The following is an 18999-nucleotide window of genomic DNA, read 5'->3' on the forward strand; positions in this document are numbered from 1 at the left end:
TGGTCCGGCATTACATTCAACATTACTGACTTGGTCCGGCATTACATTCAGCATTACTGACTTGGTCGGCTTACTCAGCATTACTGACTTGGTCGCATACATCACATTACTGACTTGGTCCGGCATTACATTCAGCATTACTGACTTGGTCCGGCATTACATTCAGCATTACTGACTTGGTCCGGCATTACATTCAGCATTACTGACTTGGTCCAGCGGTACATTCAGCATTACTGACTTGGTCCAGCGGTACATTCAACATTACTGACTTGGTCCGGCATTACATTCAACATTACTGTCTTGGTCCGGCATTACATTCAACATTACTGTCTTGGTCCAGCGGTACTTTCAAAATCAAAGTGGCTTGTGGTTGCAGGATTTTCTTCTTGGACGTTCTGATTTTGATGTGATTTTGAGGGATGGATTTGTTCTGGAAGCCTTCCACTCGGCTGTGAGCTGCATCGCTCAGTTAAGCGTGTGTTTTTGTAGACTGGGCCTACGTGAGCCTGTGCTTTACTCAAACACCAATAGAGTGGTCCACGGGACATACTACATCAGAGACAGCTTTTGCAGCTTTGCTGACTCTCTTCCCTTTTTAATTTGTCATCAGAAAATGGAAACAGCATCTGCAACTATATCTATTTTTGTATTTATATTCGATTGGGGAGAGTCAAGACAACCGCAGTTCTCCTCCGAAACACAGGGTGTCACTAGCCTGCTACTCTTCACACTGCAGCCCACAGCCAAGCTCGCACGGAGTGGAGTCAGAGGAACACGTCTCATATCTGGTTTTGGCACGCAGTCGACAGGCGCCCGCCCGACCAGTTGGGGTCGCCAGGGAGCGAGGAAATGCGGACTCCTAACCAACTGAACCCACCGGCACCCTGGGCGATGCAGTCAGCAATTTTTCAATCAACAGTATCAGGCTACTGGCCACGGCCAGCACTGCCACGGCCTGCATTCGATCTGAGACCGTGGAGCTCGTCCCTGCATTCAGAGTGCGGTGCCTTAACCAAACACGGACATTTACACACACACACACACACACTCGCACACACACACACACACACACACACACACACACACACACAGTCGCACTCATTCATTCACACACACACACACACACACACACACACACACACACACACACACACACACACACACACACACATTCGCACTCATTCACACACACACACACACACACACACACACACACACACACACACACACAGTTGCACTCATTCATTCACACACACACACACACACAGTCTCACTCATTCATTCACACACACACACACAGTCGCACTCATTCACACAGACACACATTCACTCACACACACACACGCACACACAGTCGCACTCATTCACACAGACACTCACACACACACACACACACACACACACACACTGTTGGGACAATATTTCTGTGATGCAGTGCTGGGGTGGTGTTGCTGCGTTTTTTACGTACGGCGTCCACAATCCGGGCCAGCCCCGCAGCCCTGGGAACGCAGGTCTGAGCGGGTCGCCCGGGGTCAGCCCGGAGGTCAAAGGTCGTCGTCTGCACTTCTGAAAGCGGAATCACGATGGCAGGATCACATGATGGCCTTTTCCCTGAGACCCCCTGGCACATGATCTCTCAGGGCTGCGGGCCCAGAGATGGGCAGCTGTCCAGGTCTGGATGGAGATCCTTGTGCGCTGGCATGCGTCTCTTTCTGTTAAAGCCGTGCTTTTTATTTGCAGGCAGACAGTACCATCTTAGGACAGACTGCATGCTGGGAATTGTGGTTTCAGACGAGGTACATGAAAGCGTGGCTCGGTGGAGGCCGTTTTCGGTCTGCAACAAAATACTTCTGAGAAGAAAGAAGGCCGTGCAGAAGCGGTTTTGTGTTCGCCAGGGGTGGGGAGGGAGGGAGGGAGGGAGGGGGCGGGGCTTTGGTTTGCTCTTTTGACGGGTGATTGACAGCCGCTGTGTGGCCCCCGCTTGCCTTTCCCACGCCACGGCGATTGTCAAAACCGGTCAGCCGAAACCGCTGGCCAGTGGCGGTCGGCCTGAAGACAAAGGGCGGGGGGGCGGGGTGGGGGGACCTACCTAAAACCGTCTTTATGTTTCTACAAACACATTCAGCGCCGCGCCGAGCGCATCCTGGAAGCCTTCACTCTGCTCCTTCATATGGCCTCATTTAAAAGCCTCCATTTTGGAGCAGTTGGAACAACTTTATTTCCATTTCTGACATTGACATTATATTGGAGTATTCAGCAAACAATGTGGAAGCCATCTGGGGGTGGTGGCTTCAGAACGGGTGTGCGTGCGAGTGTGTGTGCACAAGTACCTGTATCTTCGTTATAAGGCTAGATTCAATTCTAAACCCTTCCATTAAACAAAATGTCTTCATCAAAAGTTTTGTTGTCTTTTTGTTAAGGCTTGGATAAATTTGTCTTTCCGTTTATGTAATTTTGGACTTGATTATCAGCTTTTTTGAATGTAGAGGACCAAGTTTAGAACTCATTCATATTCATTTCTGAGGATTACATTTTTTAAAAATGCTTGAAAGGTTGGTGTCCCAGCATCCAGAGTTTATTGCTCAGGAATTAAAACTCGTTCTTGTGACCGAGATGTTTTTCAGATCAGCCACAAGGAGGCGCTCTGCTCATATTTGTCTTTTGTATCTTTAAAGACAAAAGAGAAGCCAGGGCTCCTCTTGCGTCTGTGTTTGCAAAACTGGACTTTGTTCAAAGCAAAGCCACTTCCTTTCGAGTAACTGAAGAAAGTGCCCTCTGCCAAAGCCTTTCAGTGCCAGCGCTCTCCCATCAAGTGTACATTTCCAGCCTATCGCTGACGTGTGTAAAAGACAAAGGCGTGTACTGGATGTTTTTTTTGTTTTTTTTTTATTCTTTTTTTTACTGGACGGAATTCCCCCTCCTCCCCGGCTCGCCCCTGCCGGGATCGAGGTGTTGTTTTCCGCGGCCGCGGACATCGGCCGGCCCGAGGCGCTGGCGGCGTCCCGGCCCAGCGAGGGGGAACGCGGTCCGGTCCGCCCCGCCCCGGAGTGTTTGTGTAGGCCGCCGCGTCACGTCGGAGGCAGCGTGAGAACCTTCCCCCGGCCCTCCCGCTCGCTCCGCCGACGCTCGTTTCCGAGGAGAACCGGCGGCGGCAAACGTTGACAGGCGGTAAGGGGGGGGGGGGCGGAGCCTTCCGGAAGTTTCTCTCAGCAGAGTTGTCGGAAATCCCGCCTCCTTTCGCGTGCTGCCGGGCGCCTTCTCTTCCCCGTCCCGCTCCAGGCACGTAGTCAGGGGTCCGCGGCCCGTCGTCCCCGTCCCGAGGGGAGATTCGTGGAGGACTGAGACGTCCCACGCTCCTCCTCTGCGGTGGGCTGCTTTGGTGCGATGCTTAAGCCTTTCTCTGCCCGGCTTTCAAAGATGTAGCCCTAACTAAACCTGCGGCGCCTTTGGCCTCCCTGCCCACAGAGGGCAGCGATGCTGTGATGTAGCGCTGTAGGAATCCGGGCCTGCTGCGGTCACATGACCCGGCCTTTAGTTGGCGGTTATTGCTGGAGAGGAGGACGGCGTTTCCCCACACGCAGGCCGTACCTGGACAGGCAGGCTAGCCCTGCGAGGCCCGTTTTAGTAACAAAACAAAGTCGAAAGTTTTTAAAAGTCGACGTCACCAAAGTCCACTGCTGGTCCAACACGTTCGTTTACTTGGTGTAAGAAAACTACCAACCGTGAGGTTTTGACAATGAAGTGGCATTTCTACCTCAGTCAGACGTTCAACAAGGCAAACGATCGCAAACATTTGCTAACCTATTTTTCTTTTTTTCTGTTAGCTTATGTCTGCTGTGAACACTCGCTACCGTTAGCTAACAGCCTTAAAAGGTTGAACAGAATAGCTGGAATTCAGCGGTATTCAGTCAGTAGAATGTAACTGTGGTGTTTGGGATGTTCCAGACACGTCGGCTCTGAGGTGGCGGGTTGCCTGAGAGGGCGCACGGACGCCGCCGTACCGCGTGTGGTTTTCAGCGTGGTGAGGTCACGGCTGTGGGGCTGGTGTCAGCGTTCGTTAGAGTCCAGCGTTTCGACCCGTCAGCTCTACTACCGGTGGAGTTCAGCGTGGGAGACCCAAGTGTTTGGACCAGGGGTTCCCAGTCGTATCCGAAAAGGGCCTCTGTGGGTGTTGTTTTTTTGTTTTTTTAGCCCAACACCTGGTTCTACTCATCAAGGTCTTCACTGAAGTTGGATAATTAGTTAATGCATTGAACCAGGTGTTGCAGTACTGAGCCAAAAGAAAAACCTGCAGCCGCACCAGATCTTCTCAGCTAAGACGGGACGCTCCTGGTTTAGACGGCACGGTCTCCTGTGTCTGTGTGTTATTTTGGGGGGGGGGGGTGAAAGTGGGAGTGTGGATTAAGGTGAGGGAGGGGGGGGGGACTTGTTGTTAGCTTTTGGTCACTCATTCATTATCCCTCCGTGCCGCAGTGTGGGAACTTCGCCGTGCTGGTGGATCTCCATGTTCTGCCCCCGGGGTTGGGAGAAGAGGCCAGCTGGTTCACCGAGCAGCACAAGGAGGTACGGGGCAGGGGGACGGGGGGGGGGGGGGGGGTATTCGCTTCAAAGGGGACAAAGCTGCCGGGGGCGGGGTGTATCTGGACGTATCTGTGACTTTTTTTTTAGTTTATTTTTTTTAGAGATCTCTCTTCATTGTCCCAGAGTGACGAACCGTCACCTCAAACGCCCCCACCCTCCCCCGCCCCCCCCACACAAACCCCACCCAGATCTCTCAGACCACACTCCCGTGAGCTCCATTCCCCTCTTCACACGCTCGATGTGTTTTAAAGTGAGGGTCACCTTTCACACGCCAGCAGAGCGTAGTGTTACTGCCCTGGTGCACACAGCAGACCAGTACTTACCTGCTGTGTTTTTTTTGGGGTGGGGGGGGGGGTCGGGTGGGGGGGGGGTAGAGGGGGTTGTGAACTGCATGGGGGGGGGGGGGCAGTTAAATGTTTCACCCACATCTCATTGAAAAGGACTTATCCTGTGTCTGTGCGCAGTCACGCTAATGCTTTTCTCAGAGGGGACTCGGCCTGTGTAATAAGCAGCCATAAACATCCCTTCTGCTGTCTTCGATGTCTCCAGGCATTGAAAAATGTAAAAAAAATAAATAAATAAATACAACGAGAGGCAGAGGAGGGCTTGCGATTGATCCCCGTTCCCCCTGTCCCCCCCCCCCCCTTCAGGAAGTGTGCCAGATGATCAGAGATGCAGTGGATCAGAGGGTTCGCCACTTCCTGGAGACCAGCCACCAGAGGGGTCAGCCGAAGCAGAGGAAAGGCTCAGCTTCAGCCAGTCCCGTCTGTGTTAAAGGTAGTGGTTATAAAGCATTTATTACGCGTTTATGAATGGAGTGTTTATGAATAAAGCATTTATGAATTAGTTTATTGTGATGGGAGGTATGCCATCCACCAAGCTACGCGGTGACAAGGCAGAACGCCCCATAACTGTACAGCACAGAGAGTTGGCCACTTTTCAGGGTATTTCCTATAGAAATAACCACCATGACCGCAGATTCTCAGAATATCAACTTCTGTACCTTCTGATATATATCTAAAAACAGAGAGCTCGGTTGAAGAATATTACCTCTGATAGTAGATCACAAATCAAAGATATGGGATGCAGGCTACTTCATGTAGGATATGTGAGTGAGTGAGTGAGTGAGTGAGTGTGTGTGTTTGTGAGTGAGTGTGCGTGTGAGTGAGTGTGCGTGAGTGAGTGCGTGAGTGAGTGAGTGCGTGAGTGAGTGAGTGAGTGAGTGAGTGTGCGTGAGTGAGTGAGTGAGTGTGGTGGTGGTGGTGAGTGAGTGGTGGTGAGTGAGTGAGTGAGTGAATGAATGAGTGAGTGTGCGTGTGAGTGAGTGTGCGTGAGTCTGTGCGTGCGTGTGTGAGTGAGTGTGCGTGAGTGAGTGAGTGAGTGAGTGAGTGAGTGAGTGAGTGAGTGAGTGAGTGAGTGAGTGAGTGAGTGAGTGAGTGAGTGAGTGAGTGAGTGAGTGAGTGTGCGTGAGTGAGTGAGTGAGTGAGCGAGTTTCCCACCACAGTTGTGGTGAGCTGCCGGCCATGTTGGTAACGCCATGGGAAGAACAGCAGACAGTATATGTGTCTGGGCTGTGTGTCTACCTGGAGAACAGGCGCATACCTGGGCCTCACTGTCCCGTCACCAGGGAGACTGTCTGAGATGGTTAAACCCCACGGGGTATGTGGAGGGTGGAGGGGGGAGGGGGGAGGGGTTTCCCTGGAGACCGCCCTCACCCCCCCGCCCCCAACGCAGCGGTCTGTGAACCCCCCAAGCCCCCCCCCCCATTCTCGCGTTGTCATTGAAACCCGGCTTCCCATTATGGGTCGTAAATCAGCGAGTGGCTCCGCTCACGTTACAGACGCTAAGCTGGCCCCCGCAGACGGCCCGGGGGTGGTGGTGGGGGGGGGGGGGGGCTTTGTCCTCTGCTGCCATTAGAGTGCCCCTTCAGCAGGGGGACTGAATGACAGGCCGCACGCAGACGGCCCGGCCCGTCTTCCTCTCACTTTGTGGGGCGGGGTTCCATTCAGGAGACCGTAAAGCAGGCAGCAGCCCGTGGCAGCTTTTGGGAGGGGCGCCTCTCCTCCTCCCCTATGTCTGCGACGTTTTCCGACCTCGCCTGTGACTGACTCCGTGTGATTGTAGAGTAGCGCCCCCCCCCACCGAATAAAGAAAAAAATGCATTGTGATTGAACCTCTCCGAATTATGCTTGTGAAGACTTGAGTGGGAAGGCCAAACAATTTACTACAGCGGGAGTCTGAACGGATGACTGACTGTCTAATTAGGAGCCCTATTTCTCTGACTGTGTGTGCTAATTAGGAGCCTCATTTTTTTGACTGTGTGTGCTAATTGAAAGCCTCATTTATGTGACTATGCGCTAATTAATAGCAAGCATTTCTCTGACTCTGTGCTAATTGAAAATCCCCCCGTCTAGCCACATTAGAGCACAGATGCACACAACATCAGAGTTGGCTCCACCTTCCCGTAATACCCCCCTATCCTGATTACCATTGCGTTTCCAATAGACACAGTGCCTAGTAGGGATGTATCCGAATCCGAATAGCCTACTGTATTCGGGAAAGCACGAATAATGCCATGGAAACAAATATTTCTTCTACCCGAAGTTGCTCGTTATTATTCGGATTCGGGGGAAAAAAAAGTCCATGCCGAGTTCTCATAGCCTCTATCTAACATTACACGGGCAGAGAGAGAGAGAATCTGGAACTCCGGCACATAGCAGCTGCCTTGTGACGGCGAACCTATCATAAAACGAGCTGGCATTCAAAACCCGTTTCAGAGGGTCTTAGAAAGACGTTATGTCTACACTGCCCGACCACACCATTTAAAAAGCAAGACAATGCTAGGGAGATGAATTTGATTGACTTATGGTTTCATGCAGTTTTATTAAATAATGTAATGACAAAAAATGTATGGTATACAAGGTTATAAACTAATTGTATGGTATAAAACAAGAAGGAACTATTTTTTCTTGATAGAATCATTGTTTTCATAGAATTAACGACAAGTTTCTGCATAACGACGGTCCAAATAGAACTACCAACCAGAGTTTTGCTTGACAGTGGTAAAATAATATGCCTAAATGCCCGCGGAAGAATATTTCACTTTCAGGTGATTAAATCAATAAATATAAAAGTAACCATATATAGTCATTGTTGGTAGCCCGTTGTATAAGTGGAATAAACCCCTCCGGGCTGTCCCGTTATTGGAAAATAATGTACTTCGGGGCTGGTTAAGCGACCCTCGTTTCGCCTTGGCCGTATCACCACCCTGTCGTACATGAAAGGACCACGACAAGCTGTCACATTATTGAAAAACCCTCTGAAACGGGTTTTGATGATAGTGTGACGTCTGGGGGCTGTTCCGGCAGGCTGCGCCGGCAACTCCCAGAATGCACGGTGCGCGGACTTTTGTAAATATGTAAATATGTGTTCTACTGTTAGCCGAATTGTGTTTTATATGTATTACCCTGAGCGAACCAGCGGTGCTGTAAAGGGGGGCTTCTCTGCTGTTCGCTATGGTGAAGTCCGAATCTGCGGATTGTCTTACTTCCTGTTTTGTTCCTCTTTTGTTCATTGAGTTTTGAACTGTCTACGAGTCAGCTTCCTGATGGAGCTCTCTCGCTGCAATAGCTTCAGCCTCACTTGTTACCGAGCCTATATTAAAATTCTTGGTCTTAGGTCACAATTGTACCGGGTAACTAGCTGGCTGACTATTGAATTGTCTTCAAAACGGCGGTTACTATAAACGCAATTGTTCACAAAAATACGGCTGAAAATGTGTCCCGTAGCCATGAGTTAAATGGGCAACGCCTGTTCTACTGTCCAAATAAGGGACGATTCCGATTTGCGGGATGCGTAAATAAAGCTAGCAACAGTGACTAGAAATGTGATTGTTGCCATCAATTGTGAAATTGGACATTGAAAAGGGGAGGGGATGTAACAACAGTTCAAAAGCGAAAGAGTAATGTTGCTGTTCAAACTGCTTTAGAATGCTGGATTTTGTAGCGCATTGATTTTGGAACTGTTAAAAGGCCGAGAAATACTGAGAAACAATGCCCACCCTTGGACCAATCGAGTATATGTGTATCATTTCCAATAACGGGGTAGCCCGTCGTGTTTATTCCTTACATAACACCCTCAACAAAACGACGTTAACAAATCACTGCAAGCGATGACATTCCGTTTTTATCAACATTAGACATTACAAAAGGGTGCATGCCAGTATACCATCCAAAATGTAGAGCCAGGACAAGATGAATTACCAGAGCTGCACGGAAAGGTGTACCTGTCGTGAATGTCAAACGTTGTGAGGTAATGCAAAAGCATTGCGAGGGAACGCAAAAGTATCTCAAAAAAAATTATAATCCCCACCATGATGTATTTTTTACGTATTTTTTTCATCCAGTCCAGTTTTTTTTCTCTTCCAGTCCAGTTTTTCAGTCAGTTTATTTTTTTTCAAAAGGGCCGTTTAGATGTTATAAAACTTTTTAGTTAAAAATAAAAAAAGGCGGGGAGTGAAGGTTACAGTTAATTGGAAACTTATTTATAAAATTATATGCAATATTAAATCAGTTGAGTTTGAAGGACAAGCTTGAGTGATTGAAATTAGTTAGAAAATATATGCCAATTTAATAGTTGATGTGTTGAGAGGAACAAGCTTGCTTGCAATGATATAGGAGAAAACACATCATTGCCGATTTCGTGTCTGGTTGTGTTTGAGAGAGAGAGACATGCTCTGCTCGTGGTGTGTGGTGTGGTGTAGAGAGAGAGACAGCCCTGCACTGTCGTGTGTGTGTGTGTGTGTGAGAGAGAGAGACAGCCCTGCACTGTCGTGTGTGTGTGTGTGTGAGAGAGAGAGAGAGACAGACAGCCCTGCACTGTCGTGTGTGTGTGTGTGTGTGTGTGTGAGAGAGAGAGACAGCCCTGCACTGTCGTGTGTGTGTGTGTGTGTGTGAGAGAGAGAGAGACAGCCCTGCACTGTCGTGTGTGTGTGTGTGTGTGTGAGAGAGAGAGAGGACAGCACCTGCTCTGTCGGTTGTGTGTGGGTGTGTGTAGCGAGAGAGAGAGAGACAGCCCTGCTCTGTCGTGTGTGTGTGTGTGTGTGTGTGAGAGAGAGAGGTTCGAGCCGGATTCGTAGCAACCGAGTTCTCAGGTTCTGCGGCGGGTTCCGAGCCTAACCCGCTAATCTCCTGTGCGGAAGCGGATAGGGGAGACCCGGGCCAGCCGACGGGAAGGCCGCGGACCGGCGCGGGCACGAGCGCTGTAACCGGTTCAGCCGCCAGCGCTCCAAACGGGCCGGCGGCGGCCCGGAGCATTCCCCCGGCTCTGCGGTGCGCGCGTGCGGACGGGGCGCCTCGTAAAAACCCCGCCCTCCTAATACGGCCTGCGTCAGCCCCTGCCAAACCTCCAGTCTGGGACACGCAGCCATTCCCCTGACCGTGTTCCCCCTCTCTCTCCCTCTCTCTCTCTCTCTGCCTTCCGCTCTCCTCCCTGCCTGAGAATTTGTCATTAGCTCATTGCAGTCTTATTTATTTGTGTTTTTGGGGTGGCTCCAGGCGAGGGGTTTTCCCCTCTTTGCGACCCCGCCCTGCTGTTACGGGGCCTTTTGGGTGGAGGAAGAGGAGGGAGGAGGGCGAGGGGGATTAGGGGAGGGGGGGGGGGTGGGCTCTGTACATGGGAGTTGTCACCAGACTTTAGTGAGAAGAGCTAATTGAGGGCAAAATGATGCAACCGCCACCCAACATATACTTCCCCTTTGGACTCCTATGGGGTTTGGTTTTAATTCTGGCTCCGCCCCCTCCACTAGCCTCAGCTCACTAACAGTGCCAGGCTGTCCCCGCCCACATACACGCCCCACAGCTGTAAGTGTGTGTGTGTGTGTGTGTGTGTTGTAATAGTGTGTGTACTGTAAGTTACCTGTCCTGTGGCAGATAGCCAAGTAGTAGGATTTTGAGTTAGGCAGCAGCCAATCAGCTGTGGCCATCCTGCCTCTGAGACACCTCCTAGGCCCGCCTCCAGCAGTAACGCAGCCAACCATGTCTTCTTTCTTGAGGAGTATCAGCAGGCTGTGCTGCAAACCTGCCACTCATCCCCACAGAGGAGGAGCAGGTAGACTGTGTCCTTGATCAGTGCGGGACCAAAGCACGACAGAGAGCTCCACCTGCCTCCTGAAGACCATTCACTTTCACTGCTTAGAGTGCTGTTCCCATCAGAGCACATGAAGGGGAGAGAACGTCACACATTTTCTGTGTTGGGATTCAGCGTGTACACATGCATGAGTCCTTATGCACCTGCTCACACGGGTATGGATGCACGTGTGTGAATTCCTGCATGTTTTCATGTGTGTTTTCATTTTTTTGTAGTTGTGTGTGTAGTTTGTGTGTGTGTGTGTGTTTGTACAAAAGTAAAGCATTGTTCTTAGTTGAGTTGCTTTCTCTCTCACCTCATTAGTTGTCTTTTAAGGTTACCCCCTCTAAGCACTGGGGTTTTTCTGATCCAGTGATGCAGCACGTGTTCAGTCAGCAGGTTTTATAGAAGTTAGATGTTAGGAGGTGGTTGTTTTATTTGAAATTGGCAGAGTGAATGAAAAAAGCCGGGTCTTTAAAGAAGTCTTTAAAAGTCTCTGCAAACGGGTGAGCACAGGAAAACGGAAGAAAAAAGTGATTTTTAAAAAAACTGGCATTTGGTCATTAATAGCAGTGTCACCGGTCCGATATCACATCTGTGAAAGGAATCTCCATATTTCCCGAAGCTGTTGTCGAGACCATTTTCAAATGAGCCGAACAAACCCGGAATGAACCGTCTCTTCCACCGCAGGAAATCCCAGAATTCACACGGTAGCCACAGCCTTTCACCGGCGGGCAAGGTTGCGCAATGGCTGGAGGGGAGAACCTGACGAAAACTGCAGACTCATATTTCTGATCTCGAGCCAATATTAACTGCACCTCTTCAGTGGCAAATATTGACTCTGACATATATCTCGTGGATATATGTTTATCCTTTTTTTTCTTCTTCATTAAATAGCAAATAAGGAAACAAATAATGGAATCCATGTCACCATGGGAACCGGAATGTTTTTCGCGAATAGGGGGAACGGACCGGAACGGGACGAGCCCGTCCGCGACGCGAGAGGGAAGGGGCCTTTCGGTCCTTCACCTCGGAGTCCCTTCCGTTTCTCTGCCTTCTCGATTTTTTTTTTTCCTTTATTTTCGTTTTCACGTTTTTATTGCAGCCGTTGTCCAGGGAAAGCGGTGAAAACCGATTGGCCATGCAGTCTGGCTCCGTCTTCTCCGAGAGCCAGGACTTGTGCCAAATTATACCGAAGCTGGAGAGGATTCAAGTCGAGACCCAGCCCCCCCGCCCCCGCCCCCGCCCCCGCCCCCTTTCCAGAGCACGTGTACCAATGAATGGCATTGTATGCTAGGGCAGGGGTGTGTAACACGTATCCGAGACTAATTATCACAGCTGAGACTGCACCGTTTACTGCTCTCTCTCAGTTTCCCCTCCACGCGTAGCTGTAGCTGTAGCTGTAGCTGTAGCATGGCTTTGTTTGCTTATAGGCCTGAGCGTGCTGTCGCATACTTAAAGGGACAGTTCATTTCCTTTAAGTAGTTTTAGTGTATGCTTTAAATGGGCCCAGACCGTTTTCGTGTGGGGGAGGATATTTCAGGTGTTTACAGACGTTTCTGACGACCTGCTGGCATAGCTGATATGGAACGTTAAGGGGGGGGGAGGATACACTTCAGCTAACACTAAACCAGTCTGTGCAGGGATGCTGCAGCTCTAGAGCTTCTGTGTGTGTGTATTACCTGACTGTTCTCCGGAAAAATGACATTTAATCTTGTTTGCAGTTTGAACTGTGCTCTATGGACCGTGCGGCCTGATGCTGTTGTGCTGAGGAAGGGCGTGATACGGTATAAAACGGATCTTTGTGTTCATAATTCTGACCTGACAGTGCAGAATTAATGGGCCTCTTTCACAAAAAACATGCGTACGATTACATTTGATCGTAAACTGTGTAAGAGCATTTCAGCATTCATCTTTTTTTTCCCTTATCTGTATTTGTTCATGGCTGTTTCCTTGTGCTAATCACATGAACAGGATTGCGCATAAAATTTACAAACAGCCAGCATTCATCATCTCACGCACCTGGGATATGCACAAAAACAAAGGTCTGCACCTGTGTCATGAATCCCATATTGGTTTTTCACAGGAACATTATTAAGAACAAAAGTAAGAATAATTTAAGAAGGATTTTGTGAATGAGGCCCAATGTATTCATATCTGCAGCCTCTAGAAACTTAATTTCTCTGTGCAAACTGCTTTTTGCAGTTACTTGAAGTGTATTTTCTTGCTTTAGACCACGAACCCCGCAATGCCCCTGTGCCAGCCATTATAAAACCAGCAGGTCATCAGATACTTCTGTTGATATGTAAAATGTCCATCGCCGCACACAAAAACCAATCAAGGGCCAATCAAGGACATACACCGAAAGTGAAATAATGTCAGAAGCCCACAGAAAGTGAGCTCTCCCTTTAACGCTACGTAGCGCAGCTTCCTGGTCCGGAAGCACTGAATTCCGAAGTTCTGTCTCCGTTCCAGCATCTGAACGGCGGTCAGTCTGGTTTTAAAACCGCTGCAGCAACAAACAGACGCGCTCTTTTCCCAGACTGACAAACTGAGCGCAGCGCTCTGCAGCCCAGCGCGGAGCGCCCGAGCCAGCAGCAGCCCCGGCTGCACAGGGCATTTTAAGGTCTGGAAAACAGCTGATGTCTCAGCGTGCAGCTTAGCGGTTCCCAACGCCAGAGTCCAGACGTGCCTCCCTCCCCTACCCTCCCCTCCCCTCCCCTCCCTCTCCCCCTCCCCCGCTCCCACCCCATCCCCCCGCCCGCAGGCTAGCCTTGTCCTGGGAACTGGCACGGTCGAAGCGCGAGGGGAGGAGAAGGCGAATATTTCCGAGCTCCGCGGACGCGGGACGTTCTTCGGGGCCGGTGGGCTGAACGGAAGGCGCTCAGAAGCGAGCGGAGCGGGCGGCGGTGAGAGCCAGCTGCCCCGTGGGCTGGGTTCACCGAGAGACAAAGGGGCAAATGCAAATCCAAATTCTCCGACCTGAAGGCATCCGCCGGCGTGAAACGCTGAATAGATCAGCGTCCATCCGTCACGTCACATGATTTGCGTTTTATATTAAAAGTTTTTTTTTTTTGTTTTGTTTTCTTAACCCTGAAGAGGCTTCTGTTCCCGTTGTTAGCCTTGTGGGCGCTAAAACCGCCATAATGGGAACAATGAAATAATGACTCCGGTCTTTCCCAGCAAGTTCTAAACTTCAGCTCATCTTTTTTTCCCAGAGTTCCCTGGGTTTTTGCTGACCGCGTTCCCCTTTCAGCCCGTATCGTGGTACTTGGGCGTAAGACGTAGCGCACCCAACCCCCCCCACCCCCTCGTCTGACCGCTAGCCTCCACAGGCTCCATCCATAGACTGTAGAAAGGCCGAACATCTGACGCGTAACGGTGCACGTCTCCTTCATCCTAACCTCCAAGACAGCTTAACCTCCTTCACACCTCCCTTTTGAATATTCCTAAGCCCTTTCCCAGTTACACTTGTCGCATGCTCTACTGAAGGCCGACAGCCCTCTCTCTCTCTGTGATGGAGTGCGTTTAAAAACGGAAGCTGCCCGTGTGTTTAGCGCACGCTCTTGTGCTTCAGCCCAGAAGCCTCAGCGTCGGTCTGGAGCGCAGACTAGCGGCAGCGCGCTAGCGTTTCGCGGCGGCGGGCGAGCGAGCGCCCCGAGCCCGTTTCGCGGAGGCCGCGGGGCGACCTTTCCAGACGGAGCGGCGGAATCGACCGCGCTGCGCTTTCCAGGGTTTGGACGCCGGCCCCCGAGTCTCGCCGTCGCACAGACGAGCCGTCTGGTCCGGTCCGCAACGCTCGTCACGCTCGTCACGCGGCCCGATTTGTTTCTGGAACTTTCTGACCGCGGAGGACACAACCCCGTTCCGCCAACAAATTTCTGACTTCTAGGAAAAGAGGACGTGCCTGTCGTCTCGCATCGCTCGACGATAGTCTCGTGCCCCGCCCTTTCTTTTGGCCAGCTTCTTTTATAACACATTACTGTATGTGCGTAACATTAGTGCAGGGGTGCACAACAAGGACTGATCCGTTTCAGGATTTTGCGCCAACTTCAGCTCTTAATTACTTAATTAGGTCAATCATATCTTGATCTGACGTGTGTACAAGCACCAGCTACAGCCGCAGACTGCAAGTGCGTCCTAAAGATTTTACTTTGCTCAAGTACAGGAGCGAATCAGCGTAGATTACAGAGCTGTCAGAGAACTAAAACTGAGGTGACTGGTTGGAACAAAAACCAGCATGTGGACCGGCCGTCCAGGACCGGAGTTGTGCACCCCTGCATTAGTGCCTGAGAGTATACTGCGCCATCTCTGCCACCTGGTATAATCACATGATTATTAAAATTCAAAAATATCCTCTTCTATTGATGTTGAACATGATGCTAAGAAAAAAGAAAACATAATCTCACTTTTTACTCATGAATGCTCCATGGTCTTGTGGTGTGGAACGGGACATAATCGGAATGAACAGGTGAACTCAGCTTCGTGTGGTTATCGTACAGAGACAGAACGAATGCACGTTGTGCTGTGTTTCAGCTAGTGCTTCCGGCGTCGCCATTTTGGTAAAGATGCACTTTCCCACAGTAATCACGGACGAGAACAGATCGTAACCGCCGATCGGCGCCAGCCTGGGCGAAAGGGGGATGAGGTCACGCGCTCCGCGAACTGAATGTTCTCGCCAGCCGCCGCTGCTACGGGAACGCGGAGCTGCCAGGCAGAGCCTGACGCTCGGGAGACCGCGAAGCCATGAAGGGGGGGGGGGGACCGATGTTGTTCTTTCATCAGCAATTAATTTTTTCCAACTTTTTTTTTCCTGACTGCTTTAGAAAGTCACGCCCACTTTTATTTTAGGACCTCGCACACCTGGGTCGTTTTATCCCCAGAGATTTAGCGTGGTGTTTACGAGTGCTGGACACGGACATGCAGACTCACCGAAACGCTCTGGCGCTCTGCAGCTTGTTTGCATTCTTGCGTCCTTCCGTAGTCACGTGACGGGGGTCTGAATGTGCTTGTATCTGCCTCACGGTCTCTCTGCGCAATGTTATTCATTAAGAAGCACTCCCCCCCCCCCGTTCTCTCACTCCATTCTCTTTTCTCTCTCTCTCTGTTTTGATTGGCAGGAGAGCGCATCCGTCTGGCGGCCTACTTCATGAAGCGCCACGTCAACCTGCGGTGCGTCGGGCCGCGGCGTCGGGGAGGTACGTGCGCGGCCGTCGCCACGGCGACCGCGGGTCTCGCGCCTTCGCCCACGCGTCCGAACAGCCCCGACGCAAAACGCGCTTGGCGCGCGGGAATAAAGCATTTACTACAGCACTCTTGAACTCACAGCCTGTAACCGTCTGCCCTGGGAAGCAGGCATCCGGGAGCATCGGTAAATGGGCACAGAGCAGACGTTTACGCAGATCTGCTGACTGCGACACACGGTTAAACTTTCCCTGGCGCGGAAGGCGTGGAGCTGAGCCGCGGCTCGCGCGCTGTCACGCTCGCGGGAGCGGTGCCGCCCGGGTGCACTGTGGGTAGCCCGTGCTTGCGGTCGCCGCGACGATGATTGCGTCTCTCCTCTCCGCAGAGTTGCGTGTGTTTCCCGAGCGGCTGGTTGTGTGCGCGAGCGTTCCAGCGGACGCGGCGGAGCGGGGGGGAGGAGGAGGAGGAGGAGGAGAAGAGGCCGACCTGACCGCGGTGAGGGACTGTTTACGTTTCCCCGCTTCCTCTCCCAGCAGCGCCTCGACCGAACCCGAGCGGGAGGGTCGCGAGCGTTCTCACAGAGCGCCACCGCCGCCGCCGCCGCCACCGCCAAACCGCCAAACCCTGCTCGGGTTCACGCCTCGACCGTGTTCACGCGGGCCGGCCCTGGACCCCCGCGCCCCCCGTTCCCCTGTGTGCAGAACAGGCTTTACGCGCATGGGAACACTTCAGACCTTCACCGTTTCTCTCTCAGGCCAGTCCTGTGGGTCTGCTCTGAGGGGAGGGGTCATCCCCGAAACAAGCTCGGACCAAATAACTATAAAAACTTGTCAAATCTTGGTGTAAAACGACAGGATATTTTGCAACAACTTGTGCAACGTATGTGCTGAGATCAGGGTGATGAGTGAAAAGACAGAGGGTAATATTAAAGTTTTATTAATGAGAGCTATTATTTAATATGAGAACTATTTCAAACCACAATTGTATATAATTATTTTTTTTGATTAGCCAGGAAGTCATTCAAGACCTGGCCAAGATGGCAGCAGTGCAGACATTAAGCTTCAGTTAAAAATGAAACACAGCAATATGTAAGAATACAAAGAATGAAAAAAAAAAAAAACGATTGTTTTTTAAAGAATCAAGTAGTCCAGACCAGTTATGTTCCTTCCTGCTTTTATGACATTTTATTGTGTGATGAACAAAGTGACAAACAAAGGACAGTTATCCATTCAGGCTCATTCGGGCTGACTCACGTGTGAGCACAGGCGGCCGGGTGGGACAGAGACCGGGGGGGGGGGGGACGCAGATGGGGGGGCGGAGCCACAGGAGGGTGGAGACTCGTGCGAATATTCTAACGGGCGTGCGTCACGCTGCCAGGTGATGTTTGAGCTGGCGGGAAGATCAGAAGCCGACAGACGTGCGTGCAGATGAAGTGGGTTTGGCCTGTTTCCACAGCGCGCGCGCTCTCTAGAACCTGGAACAGGCAGCGGCAGGAACAGAGCACCTGGAACAGGCCCCTTGGACAGAGCACCCTCAGCTCTGGAAACAGAGCACCTGGAACAGAGCACTGCGGCGCCCTTCAGCACCCTGGGAAACAGAGCACCCCTGGGAAACAGAGCGCCCCTGGGAAACGGAGCGTCTGGTCGGGGACGCGGGGGCCGACCTTCTCGTCTGTCCCGTAACCGTCGCCGGCGCGTCTCCCGCTGACAGCCGTGGCGCGCGAGAGCGATGGAGCGCGCTCAGTGAAAAGTTCACATCGTAGCGTGGCTCGTTTTCCAGCCTGTCCTTCACCTCCCCGGCTCGGGATGTGGCTTTGGTGTTTTGTGTGCGCCGGGCGGAGGGGGGGGGGTTTGGGGGGGGGTGTAGGGGTGGTTTCGGGTCTGCGGCTAGCCCTCTAGCTGGCTTAACGCCTCCGGCGGTTTTTGTGAGGAGAGAGCGAGAGCGAGCGAGCGAGCGGGAGTCTCCGACGTGGCGGAGAGGGTCCGCTGTTCACCTCGTTTCGCTTCGCTCCGATTTGTCACAACATCCGATCTCGACGAGGAACAAGAGCCAAAATGGACGCCGCGTGTTTCCTCGGCACAGCCGATGGAGAAACGGCGCGGCGTGAGGCCATGGTGGGGGTCTGCGAGCGGTCAGTCGGTTAGCGACGGCTCACGCCGCTGACGCCTCGCCTCTCGGCCTCGGGGTGAATCTGCGGCCGCCGTTTCGCAGCTCGCGCAGTCCTGCGCAGTCGGACCTCTCCGCGGCCGCGCCTTCCGCCCTGCGTTCCTGTCCCTCCGCCTCCCGAGGGGTCAGAGGTCGTGCTTCGCAGACGGCGGCGTTCCGGCGTCTTTTCCAGTCGCTGACGAGCGTCGCTTTCCCGCTAGCTTGCGGACGCCTCCTTCCCGTAGACGGCAGAGACGGACGTCAGCCGCATCTCGCGGTGCGGTCTGCGTTACGGGGAACTTTGGGAGACGCGGTCCTTTATTTGTGTTGTTTAGAAAACGGTGCAGACGGCCCACGGGGAGCGAGGAGGCTGGCGAATAACTCGAAAGACACAAACAAAATTTAAAATGCGGTGAAAAAAGTAAGAACAACAATGTTAAAAAAAACCTAAACTGAAATAATTGTTTCCAGTACCAACATGTGAACTTTTTACTTTCACTGTTTAATCTTTCGCTGAGACAAACCGCATCCAGCAAAAGGATATAAGAGAAACGCCCCCCCCCACCCCCCCTCAGGATCACGTCAGGCACGTGGAGCGTGTTTTGGAACAGTCTGAAATGCGCTCGCCTCAGCTGTTTTTTCCACGTGATGGTGACCCCCTCTTTGCGGTGCCTGCACCCACTCTCACAGTGGAGAGGTAAAGGGAGGGGGGGTGGTTTCACTTTCGGGGGGGGGGGGGCACTTTTGGTCAAAGGGTCCAGGTAAAGGCTAACAGGTAGTCTTGCTAGCATTCACCACCTCCTTTTCCCATAATATAAGTGCTGTGTGTGTGTGTGCTTTGAATCACCACGTCTGCACTGAAGCTGTCCTTTCCTCTTACCGGCCCTCATACATTTTACATAAACTCTCCTTTCCTTCATTTTTTGGCCTGTATTGTTAGCGCAGTCTGAATGGCGGAGGTAT

General features: G+C 51.8%; 1 protein-coding gene across 2 annotated transcripts in view; it reads left to right on the top strand.

The window, feature by feature from the left end:
* slx4ip (SLX4 interacting protein) overlaps positions 1-18999 on the top strand; it is a 31124-nt gene that overhangs the window by 6080 nt on the left and 6045 nt on the right. For both annotated transcript variants that reach the window (XM_064316903.1, XM_064316904.1), the window contains exons 3-6: positions 4474-4563; positions 5232-5358; positions 15828-15905; positions 16277-16386. In XM_064316903.1, the coding sequence (XP_064172973.1) occupies positions 4474-4563; positions 5232-5358; positions 15828-15905; positions 16277-16386 (405 nt within the window). The remainder of the gene's footprint in view (positions 1-4473; positions 4564-5231; positions 5359-15827; positions 15906-16276; positions 16387-18999) is intronic.

This window comes from Anguilla rostrata, chromosome 18 (assembly GCF_018555375.3).
Source record: "Anguilla rostrata isolate EN2019 chromosome 18, ASM1855537v3, whole genome shotgun sequence".
NCBI lineage: Eukaryota > Metazoa > Chordata > Actinopteri > Anguilliformes > Anguillidae > Anguilla > Anguilla rostrata.